Genomic DNA, 18,457 nt, shown 5'->3' on the forward strand with positions numbered 1-18,457 from the left:
AGGGGACTTGCTCCTCAGCCCCCATCTCTGTCCCCACCTGTACCCCAGTAGGCCACCCAGGGAGGTCCATGGACTGGGGAGGGCCACGCCTGCTGGCTTCTGTGTTTGTCCATGAGGGCCTGGAGCCCTGACCCTCCTGCCTAGGTTTCTGCCTTTTCTCTCTGTCTTTGGCCAGCTGGGGGAGGGGGTAGAGGCCGGGTGAGCAGCATGGCCCAGAGCAAGAGGCACGTGTACAGCCGGGTAAGTGGCCCTGGTCTGGGATGGCCACGGGAGGGCTTCTGGAGAAGGCCTTGGGTGGCTGTGGACATTGCTGTGGGGGGTGGGGAGACAGGCGGGAGCTAGGCTGGGGCCACTCGCGGCCCTGACCGTGTGGGACTGCACAGGCTTCCCTTCCCAGAGTTGGGCCCTCTCTGGGTACTGGTGAGGCCTGACCTTTGACTCCAAGTGGACCTCAGGCCAGAGGCTCCTGAGGGGGCCAGACTATCTTGGGGATTACAAATGGGGTTGGTGGGTTGGAATGGCCTTTCAGTGAAGTCTTTCTTTAGAGCTGCTTTGTTGTTTGTCACTCGCTTTCTTGCTCTTCTGACTGAGATTGAATCTGTAGCCACTGCTGTGTCCACCTGATTCCGAGAGGCTTATTAGGGTTAGGAGGTTGGAGAGCGTCTCTGAGTTTGGGGCCAGCCCTGATGTTCCTGTCAGTTCCTTTTATTGTCAGGTCCGTGAGAGCCACTCGCCTGTCCCAGGTATGATTTGGCCTCTCGGAGCCCCTGGGAACGGTATCCTCACCTTCTTGGATGAGCTCTTTGGGGAAGAGAGTTAGGGAGTCACTGGCCCTGGCAGAGCTCTCTTAGGAAGCCAAGTGGGGGCATCAGAAGGGGGCCCTGTGGAGTCTTCAAGGCCATGCTGTCACTTCTTCATGCTTCCTTCTCTGTTTGTTGCAAGGCCCCTGGTTCACAGAGCTGCTATTGCTAAAAATGGCTTAGGTGTGATTTTCTTCTAAGCCATGGGCCTATTTGGAACCCTAATTTCATGTTGTCCTGTCATCACGGGTATGTCAGAAGCCGAGAGCTTCCCAAAGACAATGTTTAGTCTATTCCCTTGCCTTGTCCATTATCACCATGGATAGGGTGATAAGCCATCCAGTTGAACCCCTGGGCAGAGTCTGGGGGACAGATGCGGGACAGATCTGAGGTACCCGATATACCTGGCCTTTATTTTTCTTTTTATAGCAACATAGCATGAGTGAAGGATCTCCAGAACTTGTGGGTAGAGAGTTGATAGAACAGGGCTCAGGCCAGGAAGAAGGGAGTAAATCATTGGATGGGCTTGGTGAGGCATCTAGGAGTGTGCTGGTGGGGGTGGGGGAAGTCAGGTCAGGAAGGAGTGGTAGTGACTTAGGGCTGGAAGGAGGCACAGCTGTGTGCCCTCAGGGAGGACAGGCAGCAGTAGGGAGGGAACAGGATTCTGGGGGGTCACTCACTGACTCACCTGTCTGCCCAGCTCAGGCTTTTGAGTCAGGCACTGGGTTGTGGGGAGCCTGGTCTAAACTGAGTTATTTGTTTGAGCTTCATTCCCCTCCTAGGGGGCAGTGCTCCTTGAGAAAGCAGCCGTGTGGGGTGACATTCACAGATCTAGCAATGAATTCTGATTTATTAAATTTAAATATAATCTCTTAAAAATTATGGCAGATTCCAGAGGCGTTTGGAGAAGTTTTAGAACACAGCACTGACATTTTTCAAAAGGGAATTTGGTGGTGGGGGGGACACTTTACCTTGAGAATGGGGTTCAGGGAAGTGACTTTTGATCCTTTTTCAGGCCGGGATCCTGATTTGGGCCTTTCTTATATATTAAGATGACACCGTTGACCTGAGGCTTTTAACTATGTCTGCATGTGTCTTTCAGACTCCCAGCGGCAACAGAATGAGTGCGGAGGCAAGTGCCCGGCCTCTGCGAGTGGGCTCCCGCGTGGAGGTGATTGGAAAAGGCTACCGTGGCACTGTGGCCTATGTTGGAGCCACGTTATTTGCCACTGGCAAATGGGTAGGTGTGATCCTGGATGAAGCAAAAGGCAAGAATGATGGAACCGTCCAAGGCAGGAAGTACTTCACTTGTGACGAAGGGCATGGCATCTTTGTGCGCCAATCCCAGGTACTCACCTCCTGCTCCTGCTTCTGTGTGTGTGTGCGTGCGTGTGCGTGTGTGTGTGTGTGTGTGTGTGTGTATACATGCTCTGTTGCATGTGCGGCTGGTGTGTTGGTGCTCCCTTTTCCTGGGCATGAGCATAAGTCTCTGGTTGGTAGAGTGGGAGGTAATGGGGGAGGGAAGATTAAGAGCTATCCTTAAGGAAGCTGCCCTGTTCCCCAGGCTTGCTTAAGGCCTGGGGAAGGGCCCATATTACATCCAGCCTTGATCTAGCTATATTGAGTCTATTCTGTGGCCTCAGATCCAGGTATTTGAAGATGGAGCAGATACTACTTCCCCAGAGACACCTGATTCTTCTGCCTCAAAGGTCCTCAGAAGAGGTAACAACCACCCACTTAAGTTGCCTCCTCACATCCAGGAGTCCCCAGGGCTTCTCCCCAGAACAAGGGGCCACAGTGGATCCTGAGAGTTTCCATCACCACCATATTCCCTTGTTATATCTTGCCTAACCTGCCATGATGTTCTCTGCCTCTACCCCTCTACACAAACACACGCTTTGTTTCTGTTTGCATTCTACAGAGGGAACTGACTCAAATGCAAAGACCAGCAAACTGGTAAGTGGTTACGGGTGGGGGTGGGAGTAGTAGAGGGAAGAGGGAAAGGAGAAAGAGAGGAGGGAGACTCAATACCAGGCAGGTAGAAGCAATAGATGAGTAAACTGAGTTAGCCTTCCAGTCTCCATCCTCCCTGAGAAGGAAGCTTTCTGGGTATGAGTTGCTGCTTTAGGTGTAAGGGTGGTAGCAGGGAAAAAGCTATTAAGGCCCAGAAGTTCTGGATCAATTGGAACAGAGGCTGGGGGTGAAAGGGAGGACAGGTCTGACCCCAGTAGTGTTGTTGCCAACTTCCTACCTGTTGGTATCCAAGGCTGCCAACATCTGATGGGTGTAGGGTAGGGGTAAGGTAAGAACTGGAGAAAGAAGGTGCTTTCTTTTTCACAAGTGAATGGAGAGGAGCTGGACCCTCTGCCACTTGTTTTAGGCTGTATGCAGAGGGCCTGCTGGAGCCTCCCTCCGCTGCTCTGCGCAGGGTGTGTGAGGTGGGGTTCCAGACTCTCCAGCTCCTCTGGGTCAGGGTGTGGACCTCCTGGAAGCTGATCCTTAAGGGAGCCCTCATCTCACTTACCCTGGATTTGACAGTGACCTGGCTCCCCCCATACCTGGGTATGCCTGAGTTGGTCTTAATACCTACACCCAAGATATCTGGCCAGCTAGCACAGTGTGATGTTTAACTCTGTTCTCTAACTCTGCCCTTTCCTACTCCTCATGCAGCGGGGCCTGAAGCCTAAGAAGGTGGTGTGTTTACTATTTGTGCCTGGGTGGGTGAGGGCCATGAGCCCCCTCCCCAGCTGTCCTGCATGTCCTTGGGCTGCATGCATGTGTGTGTGACCTTGGGGCTGGGATGGCCAGAGGAAATGGCAGCCTTGGCTTTCAGAGTTCCTTTGAGGGGTGCAATGACATCAGGCTCAGGTAGTACTCATTAGGGATGATCCTCACCCCTTCCCACACCCCTGCCCATCGCCTCAGGACATCTAGTCAGAGACTCCAAGCATTTGACTGTAAACAGTAGCAGCATGGAATAGAGCATTTACTGGGTTACAGTGGATTCTCACTTAGCCTCATCTTGGGGGCAGTGGGAGGAGAGACTGGGGGTCTGGAGGTGAGGAAAGTACCAAGTGAGGTGGTTAGGTAAGGAGGTGGGAGGTCAGGGAACAGAGCACAGGAAGAACAGTCCTGAGTTGAAAAGCCTGTGTTGTTCCTGGCTCTGGGTGGGTGCTGCCATGAATGCCCACCCTCACTGTGCTCTGTCAGTCTTTCACTGCCTCTTCCTTCCTCTGGAGGTGTGCCTGAGGCCCACCTCCCACACCTCCCACACCCCTGAAACTCTTTTAGTCTTAAATTGCTGCCATGACCACTTCCTCACACCAGCCCATGCCTTGGGGCTATGCCCAAGCTGTCTCCGACCTGCATGTGCCTGTCAGACCTGTATGTGCTGTGCTGTATGTATTATTCTGTGATTTCCTTGTCACCAGCCTGTTTCAGGCCCTTCTGGCCTTGCATGGAGAGCTACTAGATTGGGGCAGTGGAGGGGAAGAGTAAAACATCTTTTTTTTGACTTCTGGTTGGTGGTGGGTCCTCACTTTGGAGTTTTGCCTTGGAAGAGACAACATGATGGTACTTGCTTTGGGGTCCTGGCTTGGGAGGGAATGGGGATATAAAAAGGAAAATAATTCTCAGAAGGATGCTGGACCCATTCCAGACACTTGGCTTCTTCCCTTGATTATTGGCTCCGGGTTGGGGTTCCCATCTCACATCAGACCCCTGAATAGAGAAGAGGATGGACCTGCAGTCTGATATCTATGGAGGAGTTCTGGCCGCAGTCTGACTTGACCCTGAGAGGGACCTGACCCGTGCCCAAATCTTGGGGTTTTGGTGGTTGCCTAGGGAAATGTGGCAAAGCCTAGCCTAGGCTGCCTGTGCTGGGATATAGCACCTTCTTGGCTCATGATGCAGAGTGTCAGTCAAGTAGTCAAGTCCTCCCCTAGGTCTTCCTCTCCAGTGCTTCTCTCACAGCACATCACTTAGCCCAGGGAACAGGGAGCTAGCACCAGAACAAAAGAAGGAACTTTGAAGAGGAGGGTGGAAGAGAGAACCCAGATGTCTCTGCCAGGTGCCCAGTCCTTTCTGGAAGCCCTTTAGAGACAGGTTTTAACCTGACTACAACAAGGGTAGAGTTGGGAGAGGAGCCAAGCGCTGTCATTAGAGCTGCTGCAGCCCAGATGGAATGTTCCCCAGGTTTCTTAGTGTGCCCTGCAGAGCTGATGCAGCAGGAGTGCTGTGGGTACATGTGCCTGATGAGCCACCATAAGGGTATTGTCCGTGTGTATGAGACAGAAGTAGAGCTGATGGGGTTGTGGACAGAGGGGAGTATGAGTATGAGAGAGGCCTGATGAAGCAGTGAGGCCCTGTGTCTCTGTGCAGTGATACCCTGGTCCCAGAGAGGTCATCCCAGAAATGGGATGGCCCCTAGCCCAATTTCTTGGAGCAAATTCTTGGGGCTGGGGGAGAGGGAAGGAGAGGGAGGAGCCAGAACCTGTTCTTTGGAGGAGGAAGTAGGGCGGGTTCAGCAGAGGACTTTGTCCAATCATGAGGAGGAGGAGGAGCCATCAGAGCCTGGTGGTTGCTAGGTGACTGAGGAGCAGTGTCTCCACCCCTAGTGGAGCAGAGGAGGGTGGGTGCATGACGTCAGGTGGAGCTGCTGCTGCGGCCACTGAGGCTGCCATCAGCCTAAGCTGGCGAACTAGGCCGGGTACCTCTCCGGTGCCTGCCGGAGCCTGGCTGTCCCCACTGCGCACCTGTGGGGGCTTCTGCATCTGAGCTGCAGCCATTTGCCAGCTGGGAAGCTGCCGGTCTGGGAAGCTGAGGCTGCATTGTTGGGATTTGATGCACTAATCTCCTGTCTCCGCCGCCTTTCCCTCTGTTCGGTCTCTTTCCCCCCACCCTCCCTCCCTCCATCTGTCCTTCCTCTGTGTTTGTCCATCTTCCTCTGTCCTTCCTTTTCTCCTCTCCTGGCTTTCTTTGGTTTTCTGCAATGATGAGACAGGCACCGACAGCCCGAAAGGTACTCTTGCTTGCTCTGGTCCTGCTGCTGGGTTGCCAGCGTGATGGTGGCGGCAGGCTGCTGGGGTGGGGGTGGGGGCTGATTGACTTCCTCTGTCTACCTGGTTGGGGGAAGAGGATGGTGATGAAAGTGGGGGGCAGGGAGAGGTGTGTGTCACTGCCATGCCCCACACCCTGGGCATTTGCTCCCTGGACTGCCTGCTTTTGGCTTTGAATCTGTGTTCTGGGCCTTGTACCCAGTGGCCTCACAGGCTTGGGCTTCAGGCAGCTTTTGCTGCAAACTGGCTCTGGATGCATTTCCTATGAGAGAATCTTGGGAAGCAGGTCCAGATGTCTTTGTGCCTCTAGCAGGCCTACCTCACCCAGCCTTTGCTAGAATGACTCTTGGTTGTAATACCAGCATCCCTGCCCCACTGGGGTTTGTGTCAGGGGTCTTTCCCTAGAATAGTTTTTGATACATAGCTATGGAGGCTTAGCCCAGGGTAGTAGAGGTGGGCGTTGGTCTCCTTGGGAGACCTAGAAGCAGGGCCCAGGCCAAATCTTGCCTTTGCCAGAACTATGAGACACTGGGTATCAGGAACATTATTTGGGAGTTGGAGTTAATCATCTGTATCACTTTGCAGTAACCTCAGGGGTTTCTGGATTTGGTTTAGGGCAGTAGTTTCCCAGTGCTGCTGCCCACCCTCCCCCTCTTTTCTTGCAGCTGGGTGGGGTTACTTTGCTGAGCTCTGGGCTTCTGGCTCATGCAGTATTCATGGTCCTGACACCTGAGCCCTCTGCCCTGGGGAAGGGAATTGCTACCGGAACTGGTCCTGGGGAAGGGGGTGGGGGTGGGGTATACAGTAGCGCTGTTCTGCCTTGGGGGCCTGATCTCCCTCTGCTGGGTTCATATCGCTCACTTCGGGCTCATATCATCATTCTTGTCACATGGTGTTTCTAGGGAGTCCTCTGTGGAGTCTAGCACTTGAAGGAAGGGGCTGACCTGGGAAAGTCCTTGGGAGTGGTGGGTGGGCGGGGCTCTGGGCTAGAGTGGGAGAGGTTGTTGCAGAAGGACTGGTCTTCTCTACCAGCTGCTGTGTTTGGTCTCCTGTGGTTCCGCCTAGGAGACAGGGACTTCCAGGATTTCCAGGGTGTCTGAAGGGGTGAGGTCTGCAAGGGTAGGACAAAAGTGGGAGAAGGAACTAACGGGAAATAGGAGTTCTGAGTTCCTGGAGTAGGAACGAGGTGATTCACTGGATGAAGGGGATGGGATGGGGATGGGGGAGGAGTGGTGGGACTGCTAACCGTAGCCTCATTTCTGTTGCTTCTGCTCTCATTGCTGTCCCTTTTGCTGTCTTTCTGCCATTATCCTTCCTTTCCTGACTACCTCTCCTCTGGCTCCTGTTGCCTGTCCAGACTACAACTCGGCGGCCCAAGGTGAGGAAAAACAGGCCTCTGTACAAGCTACTGCTGAGTGTACACACACTCATTTTAGGCATGTGCATGTATGTGGGCATGTGTATGAGCAAGTATAAGTTGGTCACAGTGTATCCTGAGTTCTCTTAAGGGGAGTGAGGGGACTGAGGGTAATGACAGGCCCCTCCGGGGAAAGTGACTTCCGGCTCTTAGGAGGGTGTCTGAGCCAGTAGCTTGAGTGCAGAAGAGAAACAAGAGTGGTTGTGGTTAATCAAGGTAGGCTTTCTTGAAGAAGGGCATTTAGACCAGCTTTTGGGTGTGTGTGTGTGTGTGTGTGTGTGTGTGTGTGTGTTGGGGGGGAGGGGCGGGGATTGGAAGAAAGGTGAAAAAGAACTTGGCAGTGTAAATGTCAGGAGTTACGGAGGTGGGTGTATCTGTGAAAGGCTTTGGGCATGTGGTCTCTGAGTGTCCGCCCATCGGGAGAGCTTCAGGGCTCAGCACTGCAGGGAGGAGCACTGGGCAGGCCTGTCTGCTCCAGGGCCTCAGCTCCACAGGGGCCTGGGTAGTGTCATCTGATGAGAGCCCCTCTGTCTTGGAGGGAGGGAGGTGACAGATGGGTTGGCTGTACTGACCTTGTTTCAGAGGGGAACCAAGGATTACAACTTTCACCCTGGCTCTTTTACCTGCAGGGTACCCTGAAGTAGATCAAGGGAAGGAGAATCAGCTTCATTTAAAGAGCTGGGGGGCCTAGTACCCCCACTTTTAGCCCAGCCTTCTCTGGGAACATGAAAGTTAGAGATCAATCTGTTCTTTTTCTCTGGGAATGACACTGAGGCACTTTTTCCCTCTGGGGGAGGAGGGCACAGGCCCAGAGCAACAATGGGATTGGGAGTATTAAGAAATTGCTAGAATGATCACAAGTGGGTCACAAAAGGAATGGTCTGGGGAGTAAGGGATTCTGCTCTAAGGGGTTAGTGCCAGAGCTTGGAGGAATGTGGGGTCAGTGCCAAGGGAGGAGCATTGTAATCTTATGTCTTTTTCCATCCCTTCCTCTCCTGCCATCCTCTCACCCCCACCCTGCCCCGGTCCTTTGTCACTATCTCTGACTGTGTCATTTTCGTTCTGCCCATCACTGTTTCTCTGTTCTCATTGTGCTTTGATACTCTCTGCCTTTTTCCTTTTCTGTCACTTCCCTCACCATATTCTCATATTCTGTCTTACTCTCTTTCACCACCCCTCCCTGTCCCCTACACTTTTTCTGGTCTGCCCCTACCCTGTCTGAATAGCCCACCCGCCCAGCCAGCACTGGGGTAGCTGGGGCCAGTAGTTCCCTGGGCCCCTCTGGCTCAGCATCAGCAGGTGAGCTGAGCAGCAGTGAGCCCAGCACCCCAGCTCAGACTCCGCTGGCGGCACCCATCATCCCCACGCCAGCCCTCACCTCTCCTGGAGCAGCCCCACCGCTTCCTTCCCCGTCTAAGGTAAGGTCTGGGGTTGGAGTGAAGAAGAACCAAGACACGAAGGGGCCTATGACCCCTGGCAGGGTCTTCGAAGTTTCCCAGGGTTGGGGGAGACCCAGAACTTGGATTAGAAGAGTGGGGGACACAGCATATAGGTATCCCATCACTGACTAAGCTACCTTATACTCTCCGCCCTTCCACACTTTCCCCTTATGTATCAGGCTCTTCTCAGATGTTTGTATGCCACTTGCTTTGGCCCTGGGCCTGGAATGATGTCTGCACACATTCCTGTCCTTTCCACTCCAGCTCAGTCTTGATGGGGAAAACGGGGGAGGCTGTGCATAGACTGAAGGGTCTCTCCTTTGCAGGAGGAGGAGGGGCTGAGGGCCCAAGTGCGGGACCTGGAGGAGAAACTGGAGACCCTGCGACTGAAACGTGCAGAAGACAAGGCAAAGCTAAAAGAGCTGGAGAAACACAAGATTCAGCTGGAGCAGGTGCAGGAATGGAAAAGCAAAATGCAGGAGCAGCAGGCAGACCTGCAGCGGCGCCTCAAAGAGGCTCGGAAGGTGGGACTTGGGATGAAGAGGGTGTCTGGGGAGGCATGGGGCCCAAGGAAGTGTACTGGAAGCTGAAACTGGAGCCTGGAATGTCCTGTGAGAAAGGGTGCATGAGGCAGCTCTGTGCTTGTACCCCAACCAACCTCCACTCCTCTTCAGGAAGCCAAGGAGGCACTAGAGGCAAAGGAACGCTACATGGAGGAGATGGCTGACACTGCTGATGCCATCGAGATGGCCACTCTGGATAAGGAGATGGCTGAAGAGCGGGCTGAGTCCCTACAGCAAGAGGTGGAGGCGCTGAAGGAGCGTGTGGACGAGCTCACCACTGACTTGGAGATCCTCAAGGCTGAGATTGAAGAGAAGGGTAAGGGACCAGGAGCTGCTGGAGGCCAAATGGTGGGGTTGGAACTTGGTCTGAAAGTATTAATGGTTTTCCCCAGGCTCAGATGGCGCTGCGTCCAGTTACCAGCTCAAGCAGCTTGAGGAGCAGAACGCCCGCCTAAAGGATGCCCTAGTGAGGTAGGGTCCTCTCGCTGCGCGGCTCACTCTCCTGCCTCCAAATGTGTTAGAGCGCCCACCACCCGGTGACTCTGACACACGCGCTCTCTTCTCTCTCCCCATTTTCCCACAGAATGCGGGATCTTTCTTCCTCCGAGAAGCAGGAGCACGTGAAACTCCAGAAGCTCATGGAAAAGAAGAACCAAGAGCTGGAAGTTGTGAGGCAACAGCGGGAGCGTCTGCAGGAGGAGCTGAGCCAGGCAGAGAGCACCATTGATGAGCTCAAGGAGCAGGTCTGGGGAGCCCAGCGCCTTGCCCAGAGCACCTCCACTGACTCGCTTTTTGGTGCCTTCTGTTTCTAGGCACCTTGCAGCCCTTCTCCTTGTTCCCTCTCTGTAACACAGGTGGACGCTGCTCTGGGTGCTGAGGAGATGGTGGAGATGCTGACAGACCGGAACCTGAATCTGGAAGAGAAAGTGCGGGAATTGAGAGAAACCGTGGGGGACTTGGTAAGAGAAGAGCAGACTCTGACTTATGACCCTGATGGAGGGTTTTGGAAGTGACTTGCTGAGAGAAGGGCTGACATGTGATCCCTGACCTTTGAGTAGGAGGCGTGGTGAGTGAACCCACCCTGGCCTGCTACCCTGACTCTGACTTTCCTTTGCCTCAACTCCCCTGTGGCCTCCCAGGAAGCAATGAATGAAATGAACGATGAGCTGCAGGAGAATGCACGTGAGACAGAACTGGAGCTGCGGGAGCAGCTGGATATGGCGGGTACACGGGTGCGAGAGGCCCAGAAGCGTGTGGAGGCGGCCCAGGAGACAGTTGCAGACTATCAGCAGACCATCAAGAAGTATCGCCAGCTGACCGCCCACCTGCAGGTGCCTGCATACCCGCTACTCTCTGCCCACCATCTCCCCAGGGCTCCCTGAGGACCCAGCTGTGCCTCATTGTCCGTCCCTGTTCCCAGGATGTGAACCGGGAACTGACAAACCAGCAGGAAGCATCTGTGGAGAGGCAGCAGCAGCCACCACCAGAGACTTTTGACTTCAAAATCAAGTTTGCTGAGACTAAGGCCCATGCCAAGGTCAGGAAAGTGGGTGGGTCGCAGAGGACTGAGTGTTGGGTACCCCAGCCTGGGTGTGGCGGTGGGCTGATCTGGTGCGGGGTTCTGGGCTTCACCTTCCTGGATGGGGGGGTGCTTTGTGTGGTGGTTTGGAAGACTCCTGGCCTGGGCCTGTCCTAGAAGCGGGGGACGTGGTGGAGCACGGCATGGTGGTCATGAGACTCTCTGCAGCCTGGCTGAGAGCCCACCTCCCTGTCTACCTCACAGGCAATTGAGATGGAATTGAGGCAGATGGAGGTGGCACAGGCCAACCGGCACATGTCCCTGCTGACAGCCTTCATGCCTGACAGCTTCCTTCGGCCAGGTGGGGACCACGACTGCGTCCTGGTGCTGCTGCTCATGCCTCGTCTCATTTGCAAGGTATGGTCTATCAGTCACGTGCCCAGCAGGAATCTGTTGAACTTGCTGTGAACCAGGCATTGAGGATGCCACGTGAAGGTAACAGTCATTGTCCCTGCTCACAGAGTTTATGACGTAGTGGAGGAACACAGTCAACAAAGTCACAGATGGGTGTATATTACAGACGGCATGTTGTGAAGGGGAGGTAGCGTTTTTGAGAGAGCACGGTCGGAGAGCTGATTTAGATAGAGGGATGTCACTGAAGGCATGACATTTGAGGCGAGACTTAGAAGATGACTAGGAGTTAGTGGGGAGGTAATTGTCAGGATAGCATTCTAGGTAGAAAGGTAGCAGGAGCAGCAGCTTTAAGGTGGGAAAGAGCTTGGTCCCACTGGTCCTGCCACCCTTTCATCCCCACATCCCAAATCTTCATAACCACCAGTAATCACATCATTACCCTTTCCCCATGTGATAGTCCCTGCCCATCTAAGAGCTGTTTCTGCTTTCTCCCCCATGTATCCATGCCCCCTACATAGTTGCTCAGCTCTCTATATTCCTGAGTCTGTGTTCTCCATCCTCTGCTCTGAGCCCCAGGTCTCTGGTGCTTCTTCCCACAGGCAGAGCTAATCCGGAAGCAGGCCCAGGAGAAGTTTGAACTAAGTGAGAACTGTTCAGAGCGGCCAGGACTTCGAGGAGCTGTGGGGGAGCAGCTCAGCTTTGCTGCTGGGCTGGTGTATTCGCTGAGTTTGCTGCAGGCCACACTCCACCGTTATGAGCAGTAAGTAACCCCTGACCTCTACTCCAGGGCCCCGGGTCCGAGATTGGCTGGAACTGAGATTGCCTGGTAGACCCTGGCCTCACAGGGCCCTTCTCTGGTCTCTAGTGCCCTCTCTCAGTGCAGTGTGGACGTGTATAAGAAAGTGGGCAGCCTCTACCCTGAGATGAGTGCCCACGAACGCTCCTTGGATTTTCTCATTGAGCTGCTGCACAAGGATCAGCTGGACGAGACTGTCAACGTAGAGCCTCTCACCAAAGCCATCAAGTACTACCAGGTCTGGGGCGAGAATTCAGCCTTGGCACAGGAGGGAGGGAGGGTTTCTTCTGCTGGAGGCTGTTGCAGTGTAGCCAAGGTTGTAGCCAAGGTTGTATGTCCCAGGCTGATGGCTTGAGGCTTGTAGATGGACTCACCTTAAGATGCAGCTCCTTGAGGGTTTTGGATGCTCTCATATCTCTGGAGCCCCGTGATGACAGGGTCAAATTGCAGTTTGGGAAGAATTCTCCATTATTCCAAGGCCTAAAGACTGTCTGTTTCTTTGCCATCCCTCCTCAGCATCTGTACAGCATCCACCTCTCTGAACAACCGGAGGACAGTACCATACAGCTGGCTGACCACATTAAGGTGAGGTGTCTGGGCCAGTGGTTGAGCCCCTTATAGAGATCAGAAATGGAAGACATCAGATCACACCCTCAAGGGGTGTCACATAAGACTGGAACAGGGTCACTAAGGCCAGATCAGGGAAGCCAGAGGACCCACTTATGGATGGGGGCCAGCTGAGGGCGGAGACTTCTTAGAGATGGTGATGGGGCAGAAGGACTCCTGTTGGGGGCTGACAATGACCTGCTTCTGTCCTCACAGTTCACCCAGAGTGCCCTGGACTGCATGAGTGTGGAGGTGGGACGGCTGCGGGCCTTCTTGCAGGTGAGAGCACAACTAGATCTATTTGAGCTCCTCTTCCTTTTTAGTCCCCACCTCCCCGCCCCAGCCCTAATGCTGACTTGGCTCTCCATCTGTTTCCTATTCCCTGAGTAGGGTGGGCAGGAGGCTTCAGATATTGCCCTCCTGCTCCGGGACCTGGAAACTTCATGCAGTGATATCCGCCAGTTCTGCAAGAAGATCCGGAGGCGAATGCCAGGGACAGATGCTCCTGGGATCCCAGCTGCACTGGCCTTTGGACCACAGGTTTGGGCTGTGAAGGGGGACAGGAAGGAAGCCAAGTAGAACCAGGAGGGGCCCGGCATGTCAAGATCTGGATATGGTCAGGGGACAAGAATGGTTTTGAGGTAGCTGGGAGCTGTGGTGCTGGGCCCAGAGTGGGCTCCTGACTCTGGCCTGTTGCACAGGTATCCGACACACTCCTAGACTGCAGGAAACACCTGACGTGGGTGGTGGCTGTGCTGCAGGAGGTGGCCGCTGCTGCTGCCCAGCTCATTGCCCCACTGGCAGAGAATGAAGGCCTGCCTGTGGCTGCCCTGGAGGAGCTGGCTTTCAAAGCAGGCGAGCAGGTGAGCTGGGATGGCTGGGCAGAAGGTGGTGATGAGGGAGTCAGGTGGCCAGTGTGGGGTTTTCACTACTGCCCTTGGCACCTGCAGATCTACGGGACCCCCTCCAGCAGCCCCTATGAGTGTCTGCGCCAGTCATGCAACATCTTGATCAGTACCATGAACAAGTTGGCCACAGCCATGCAGGAGGGAGAGTATGATGCAGAACGGCCCCCTAGCAAGGTGAGTGGGGTAGCTCCTTGGAGGGGCTCCAGGGGCCTGGAGGAGCAGGACTTGGAGAGCTGCTGCTAATTGTGGGAGGGAGGGCTGGGCGGCAGCAGGAAGGAATCTGGGGAGCACCATCCTGCTTAGACGGCAAGGAGAAGATTTTCCCTTTGGATCTCTGAAAGGAGTGCCTTGACCTCCTCTCCCTATCCCTGCCCTCTGCCTCCTGTCCCTACCCTTAGCCTCCCCCAGTTGAGCTGCGGGCTGCAGCCCTTCGTGCAGAGATCACAGATGCTGAAGGCCTGGGCTTGAAGCTTGAAGATCGAGAGACAGTTATCAAGGAGTTGAAGAAGTCACTCAAGATCAAGGTGATGATAGGGAAGGCTCTGGGTCTGGGGGGCCAGGAAATAGCATGGGGCACAGGGAAGCAGTGAGTGTTGGTGATCATAACTGAGGGGGACTGGGGGTTGAGTGGGGAGAAGTGGCACCTGTGATCAGTGGGAGTTCTCGTGGGCCCTCAGGAAGCTTTCTATCTCATGGTCTATCCCAGGTCTCTGGGGGGCCATGGGAGGGTGTAAGGGAACTAGACGCTCTCTGCCCTCGTCCAGGGGGAAGAGCTCAGTGAGGCCAATGTGCGGCTGAGCCTCCTGGAGAAGAAGCTGGACAGTGCAGCCAAGGATGCAGATGAGCGCATCGAGAAAGTCCAGACTCGGCTGGAGGAGACCCAGGCGCTGCTGCGGAAGAAAGAGAAGTCAGGCACCTTCCCAGGCCCCTGCTCACTCCACCCCTCCCTCCTGCCAGCAGCTCCCTGCCGCCTAGCCCAGGGCCTCTTGCAGTGAGACTCCCCAGGGGGACAGATGCCATCTTCCTTCCCAACTGACATCTCCATCGTGTCATCCCAATCTGAGCCTCTTCTGCCCCTGGCTCCTCACCAGTAGGGCTACTCCAAGGACTCAGTTAGGACTGAGAAGGGGGGGTGGGGCCGTGGGGAAGGGACACTGTCCAAGCCCAGATTCTCTTTCACAGAGAGTTTGAGGAGACGATGGATGCACTTCAGGCTGACATTGACCAGCTGGAAGCAGAGAAAGCAGAGTTAAAGCAGCGATTGAACAGCCAGTCCAAGCGCACGATCGAGGGGCTCCGGGGTCCCCCTCCCTCGGGTATTGCTACCCTGGTGTCTGGCATTGCTGGTGGTGAGTGCAGTGGAACAGGCAGCACTAGCCCAGAGGAAATTGAATGGCCCCGCTCCTACCCTTGGCTTCAGTTTGACTTCTGCCCCCCTCTTTTCCCCCTGGATATTCAACCAGGAACATGCTTGCCCAGTTTCACTCTGTGGCAACTTTTTTTTTTTTTTTTTAATGAATTTATTTATTTATTTTTGGCTGCATTGGGTCTTCCTTGCTGCGCGCGGGCTTCTCATTGCAGTGGCTTTTCTTGTGGAGCATGGGCTCTAGGCGCGCGGGCTTCGGTAGTTGTGGCTCGCGGGCTCTAGAGCACAGGCTCAGTAGTTGTGGCGTGTGGGCTTAGTTGTTCCATGGCATGTGGGATCTTCCTGGACCAGGGCTCAAACCCATGTCCCCTGCATTGGCAGGTGGATTCTTAACCACTGCGCCACCAGGGAAGCCCTCTGGCAACTTTTACCAAGTTTTTACTTCTCCTTGAAGATATGTGCAGAGTTCTGACCAAGGTGGGGCAGTGGGGCAGTGGGGCCTTACCAAGTTGTTGGTGAAGCTCAGAATTACAGTGACAGTTGGACTCTAGTAGATGTCCCTTCTGGGTCTGCAGTCTGGCTTTTCTGTCCCAGCCCTGTATTCCAGAGGGTCATCAGCCTGCAGCAGTGGATGGTGCTTGCTCTTGATTCCTCCTCTGCTTGGGCACTGCATTTTTTCTTCCCCACTGAGTTCACGTGGCTTCACCCTATAGAGTGGTTGTCTCTTCCATTACTGAATTCTCCCAGTTTCACTTGGGGCTTGTGTTCTGACCTTTGCCTGGTCTCTTAGTGTGGTCAGGGCTCCTTATCTGGAGTTTTTCTGGCTTCCAGGCCTAATCTCCTTAGTTTCCTGACCAAGGAGGCGGCCACCACCATGTTAGTTCTCACCTACCATGTAGTTTGGTTTTTGTTCTCTCTTCAGTTTCTTACTTACTCTTCTCACCTCCAGAAGACAAACTCCTTGTAATGGAATTAAACCCTCAGGATCTCTAGATCTCCCCTGCTGTGCTTGCCTTGTCAGCTGGCCTCACCTAGGGTCTTGTCCTCATCAAAGCCGCCATCACTGGTGCTGCTTGACCCTGAAAGTGACCAAGCGTCTTCTTGACTTTAGACTCCTGTGGTGCAGACGGCTCCATGTTCCTTGGGAGGGGAGTCTCCAGAATTACCGCATTGCGTTGTTTTAGCATAGGCTCTTTAAACAAATATTGGTTCTTAGTTTATAAAACTTCACACCAAAAAGAGGGTGACTTTTGTCTCAGAGCACGGGGAACCTGAGGAACATGGGAATGTGTCTACATCCTCAACTTAAGTTTTGCTGCTGGGGAGCACTAAGGGTGCAGACGTATCAGGGTTTCAGGAGTGTTCCGTCTGCCCTTCTGGGAGCTGGAGTCTGAGGCAGGGAGGCAAGAATGGCCTCAAGTGCTTCCTCCAGCGCACACTCCCGCTGCCACTCTTCCTCACGTGTTGCACCCTGTACTGTGGCCTGGCTCCCCTTTTCTGTCTTTCACACATATTTGCTCTTTCCCCAAAAGTAGAGGCAGGGTCTTGTTAGAGAAGGTGATCAGGAAAAAAATCTTCCTGCATGCCCAGGATTCCTCTGGTATGTCCCCCTCACTCCCAAATCATCTAATTGCTCTCTCCTCTTTTCCTGCTCCCCCATGGGCTATCCTGAGCACAGAAGAACAGCAGCGAGGTAGAGACCCATCCTGGTGGGGAGTTAACAGGGCTGGTGGGAATTGGGGCTGGGGGAGCAGGGTGAGACTGCCCCCTTGGGAGCAATCACAACTGGAGGTAGGAGGGGATAAGGAAAGGGGATGACTAGGGATGGAGCCCATCTTCAGCCTTCTGCACCTGGGGCTCATGACATTTGTTATGGTACCCATAGGAGGTGCCTCTGGGCAGGCTCTGGGATCTGTGCCAGGCCCAGGGCTGGTGAAGGACTCACCACTGCTGCTTCAGCAGATCTCTGCCATGAGGCTGCACATCTCCCAGCTCCAGCATGAGAACAGCATCCTCAAGGTGAGGAGGTCACGGGGGGGATGGGTAGAGGTGGAGTGTAACTGCCTCATTGATGATAGACGGCAGGGCCTTCTATCACTTACTACCACTACCCTTCTTCCCCCTTCCCCCACAGGGAGCCCAGATGAAGGCATCCTTAGCAGCCCTGCCCCCTCTGCACGTGGCAAAGCTCTCTCTCCTACCCCGTGAAGGCCCTGGCAGTGATCTAGCTGCTGGAGTGCTGTATCGTAAGACTCACCAGCTGCTGGAGACATTGAATCAGTTGAGCACACACACCCATGTCGTGGACATCACCCGCACCAGCCCTGGTATGGACCAGCCAACTCCTGAGATGAAAAACACACCCCTTCCCCTTGCCCCAGGCAATTCCCACGCCAGAGAGGCTCTTTCTAGCACTGCCCTTTGGCCTAAGTGTTTAATTTGTTTGATTCACCTACTCTCTTACATGTCTACTCCATGAGCGGGTCCAGTATCTGCACTAATGACCCTTAATCCAGTACAGCTGCCTGCCTGGGCCTTGGTGGGCCTCACTAGCCTTCTCTCCCCACAGCTGCCAAGAGCCCATCGGCCCAGCTCCTGGAGCAAGTGGCTCAGCTCAAGTCCCTAAGCGACACCATCGAGAAGCTCAAGGTTAGTTTAGACCCTGCCCTTTTTCACCCGACAGTGTCCGCTTCAGAGCATTCCGTGGTGGAGGCCCTAGCATGTTCATTTCCACAAGGACTCCCAGGGTTCCTGGGGGCCCAGCCCTGTGCTGGATGACACACTGGGGAGGAGATGGAAGGGGAGGCAGGATTCCTGCCTTGGGAACCTGCCCTCACTCCCAAACAGATTCTCATCAACAGAAAACAGATTCTTATCAACAAAATGGGTTGGGCTAGGATCATCTTTAGAGCGTGTGGTTTCAGGCACAACTTCTGTCAGAGCTGATATCACTGCAGAGTAGAATGGTTGGAAATGGCTTCCCAGAAGCTATAGAATCTGAGTTGAGCCTTAAAAGGGTAAGTATCTAAAGTAAGGATGTTGGGTAGGGATGGGATTGGAGTTGAGAGCAAAAGTATTGTGATAAAGAGGATTGATCCCTGCTTCTTTGGTATTAGTGTTCCTTCCTGTGAAACCAGGCAGGTACTGGGCTAGCCTGTGGGGGTACCCTAAGTGAATCCTTTTCCCCTCTGCCAGGATGAGGTCCTTAAGGAGACTGTATCTCAGCGCCCTGGAGCCACGGTCCCCACTGACTTTGCCACCTTCCCTTCATCAGCCTTCCTCAGGGTAAGAGGGAGCATGGGGAGGAGGATGGGCAGTATGGAGGGCTCAGGTGGGTCCTTCCCCTCTCCTCCAGAATTCGAAGAGGCTTCTAGGGTCTCAGGTCCAACAACTGAACATCCTGAGAAATCTGGCCAAGTCTTACTTGCAAGTATCTTAAGAGTGCTTGCATTGCTTCCTGAAATTCCAATATTTTAGCAGTTAAACATCTTCTATGACTTTTGACATCAGGAGGGGCTCAAAACTCCCTTGTCAGGCTGTGCACCTCAATTCTGATTTGGAAAATGTGGTCA

The 18,457-nt window shown here is 54.2% G+C and overlaps 1 protein-coding gene across 14 annotated transcripts in view; it reads left to right on the plus strand.

Moving 5' to 3' along the window:
• DCTN1 (dynactin subunit 1) overlaps positions 1-18,457 on the plus strand; it is a 30,194-nt gene that overhangs the window by 11,134 nt on the left and 603 nt on the right. Inside the window, exons 1-31 of one of the 14 annotated variants that reach the window (XM_082356544.1) lie at positions 19-240; positions 1,903-2,148; positions 2,444-2,522; positions 2,722-2,756; positions 3,471-3,491; positions 5,803-5,820; positions 7,215-7,235; positions 8,501-8,692; positions 9,040-9,237; positions 9,388-9,592; positions 9,669-9,747; positions 9,860-10,019; positions 10,131-10,235; positions 10,416-10,607; positions 10,697-10,813; positions 11,060-11,212; positions 11,809-11,969; positions 12,075-12,243; positions 12,522-12,590; positions 12,828-12,890; positions 13,002-13,151; positions 13,313-13,474; positions 13,562-13,693; positions 13,918-14,043; positions 14,284-14,426; positions 14,702-14,868; positions 16,564-16,578; positions 16,771-16,904; positions 17,020-17,212; positions 17,455-17,534; positions 18,081-18,170. In XM_082356544.1, the coding sequence (XP_082212670.1) occupies positions 208-240; positions 1,903-2,148; positions 2,444-2,522; positions 2,722-2,756; positions 3,471-3,491; positions 5,803-5,820; positions 7,215-7,235; positions 8,501-8,692; positions 9,040-9,237; positions 9,388-9,592; positions 9,669-9,747; positions 9,860-10,019; positions 10,131-10,235; positions 10,416-10,607; positions 10,697-10,813; positions 11,060-11,212; positions 11,809-11,969; positions 12,075-12,243; positions 12,522-12,590; positions 12,828-12,890; positions 13,002-13,151; positions 13,313-13,474; positions 13,562-13,693; positions 13,918-14,043; positions 14,284-14,426; positions 14,702-14,868; positions 16,564-16,578; positions 16,771-16,904; positions 17,020-17,212; positions 17,455-17,534; positions 18,081-18,170 (3,708 nt within the window). In that variant the 5' untranslated portion in view covers positions 19-207. Of the gene's footprint in view, positions 1-18; positions 241-1,902; positions 2,149-2,443; positions 2,523-2,721; positions 2,757-3,470; positions 3,492-5,802; positions 5,821-7,214; positions 7,236-8,500; positions 8,693-9,039; positions 9,238-9,387; positions 9,593-9,668; positions 9,748-9,859; positions 10,020-10,130; positions 10,236-10,415; positions 10,608-10,696; positions 10,814-11,059; positions 11,213-11,808; positions 11,970-12,074; positions 12,244-12,521; positions 12,591-12,827; positions 12,891-13,001; positions 13,152-13,312; positions 13,475-13,561; positions 13,694-13,917; positions 14,044-14,283; positions 14,427-14,701; positions 14,869-16,563; positions 16,579-16,770; positions 16,905-17,019; positions 17,213-17,454; positions 17,535-18,080; positions 18,171-18,457 lie in introns of those variants that run through there. The other 13 variants (XM_082356553.1, XM_082356556.1, XM_082356555.1 and 10 more) reach the window with 13 other exon arrangements.

Source organism: Balaenoptera borealis (genome assembly GCF_965194805.1).
Source record: "Balaenoptera borealis genome assembly, chromosome: 15".
NCBI classification, from domain to species: domain Eukaryota; kingdom Metazoa; phylum Chordata; class Mammalia; order Artiodactyla; family Balaenopteridae; genus Balaenoptera; species Balaenoptera borealis.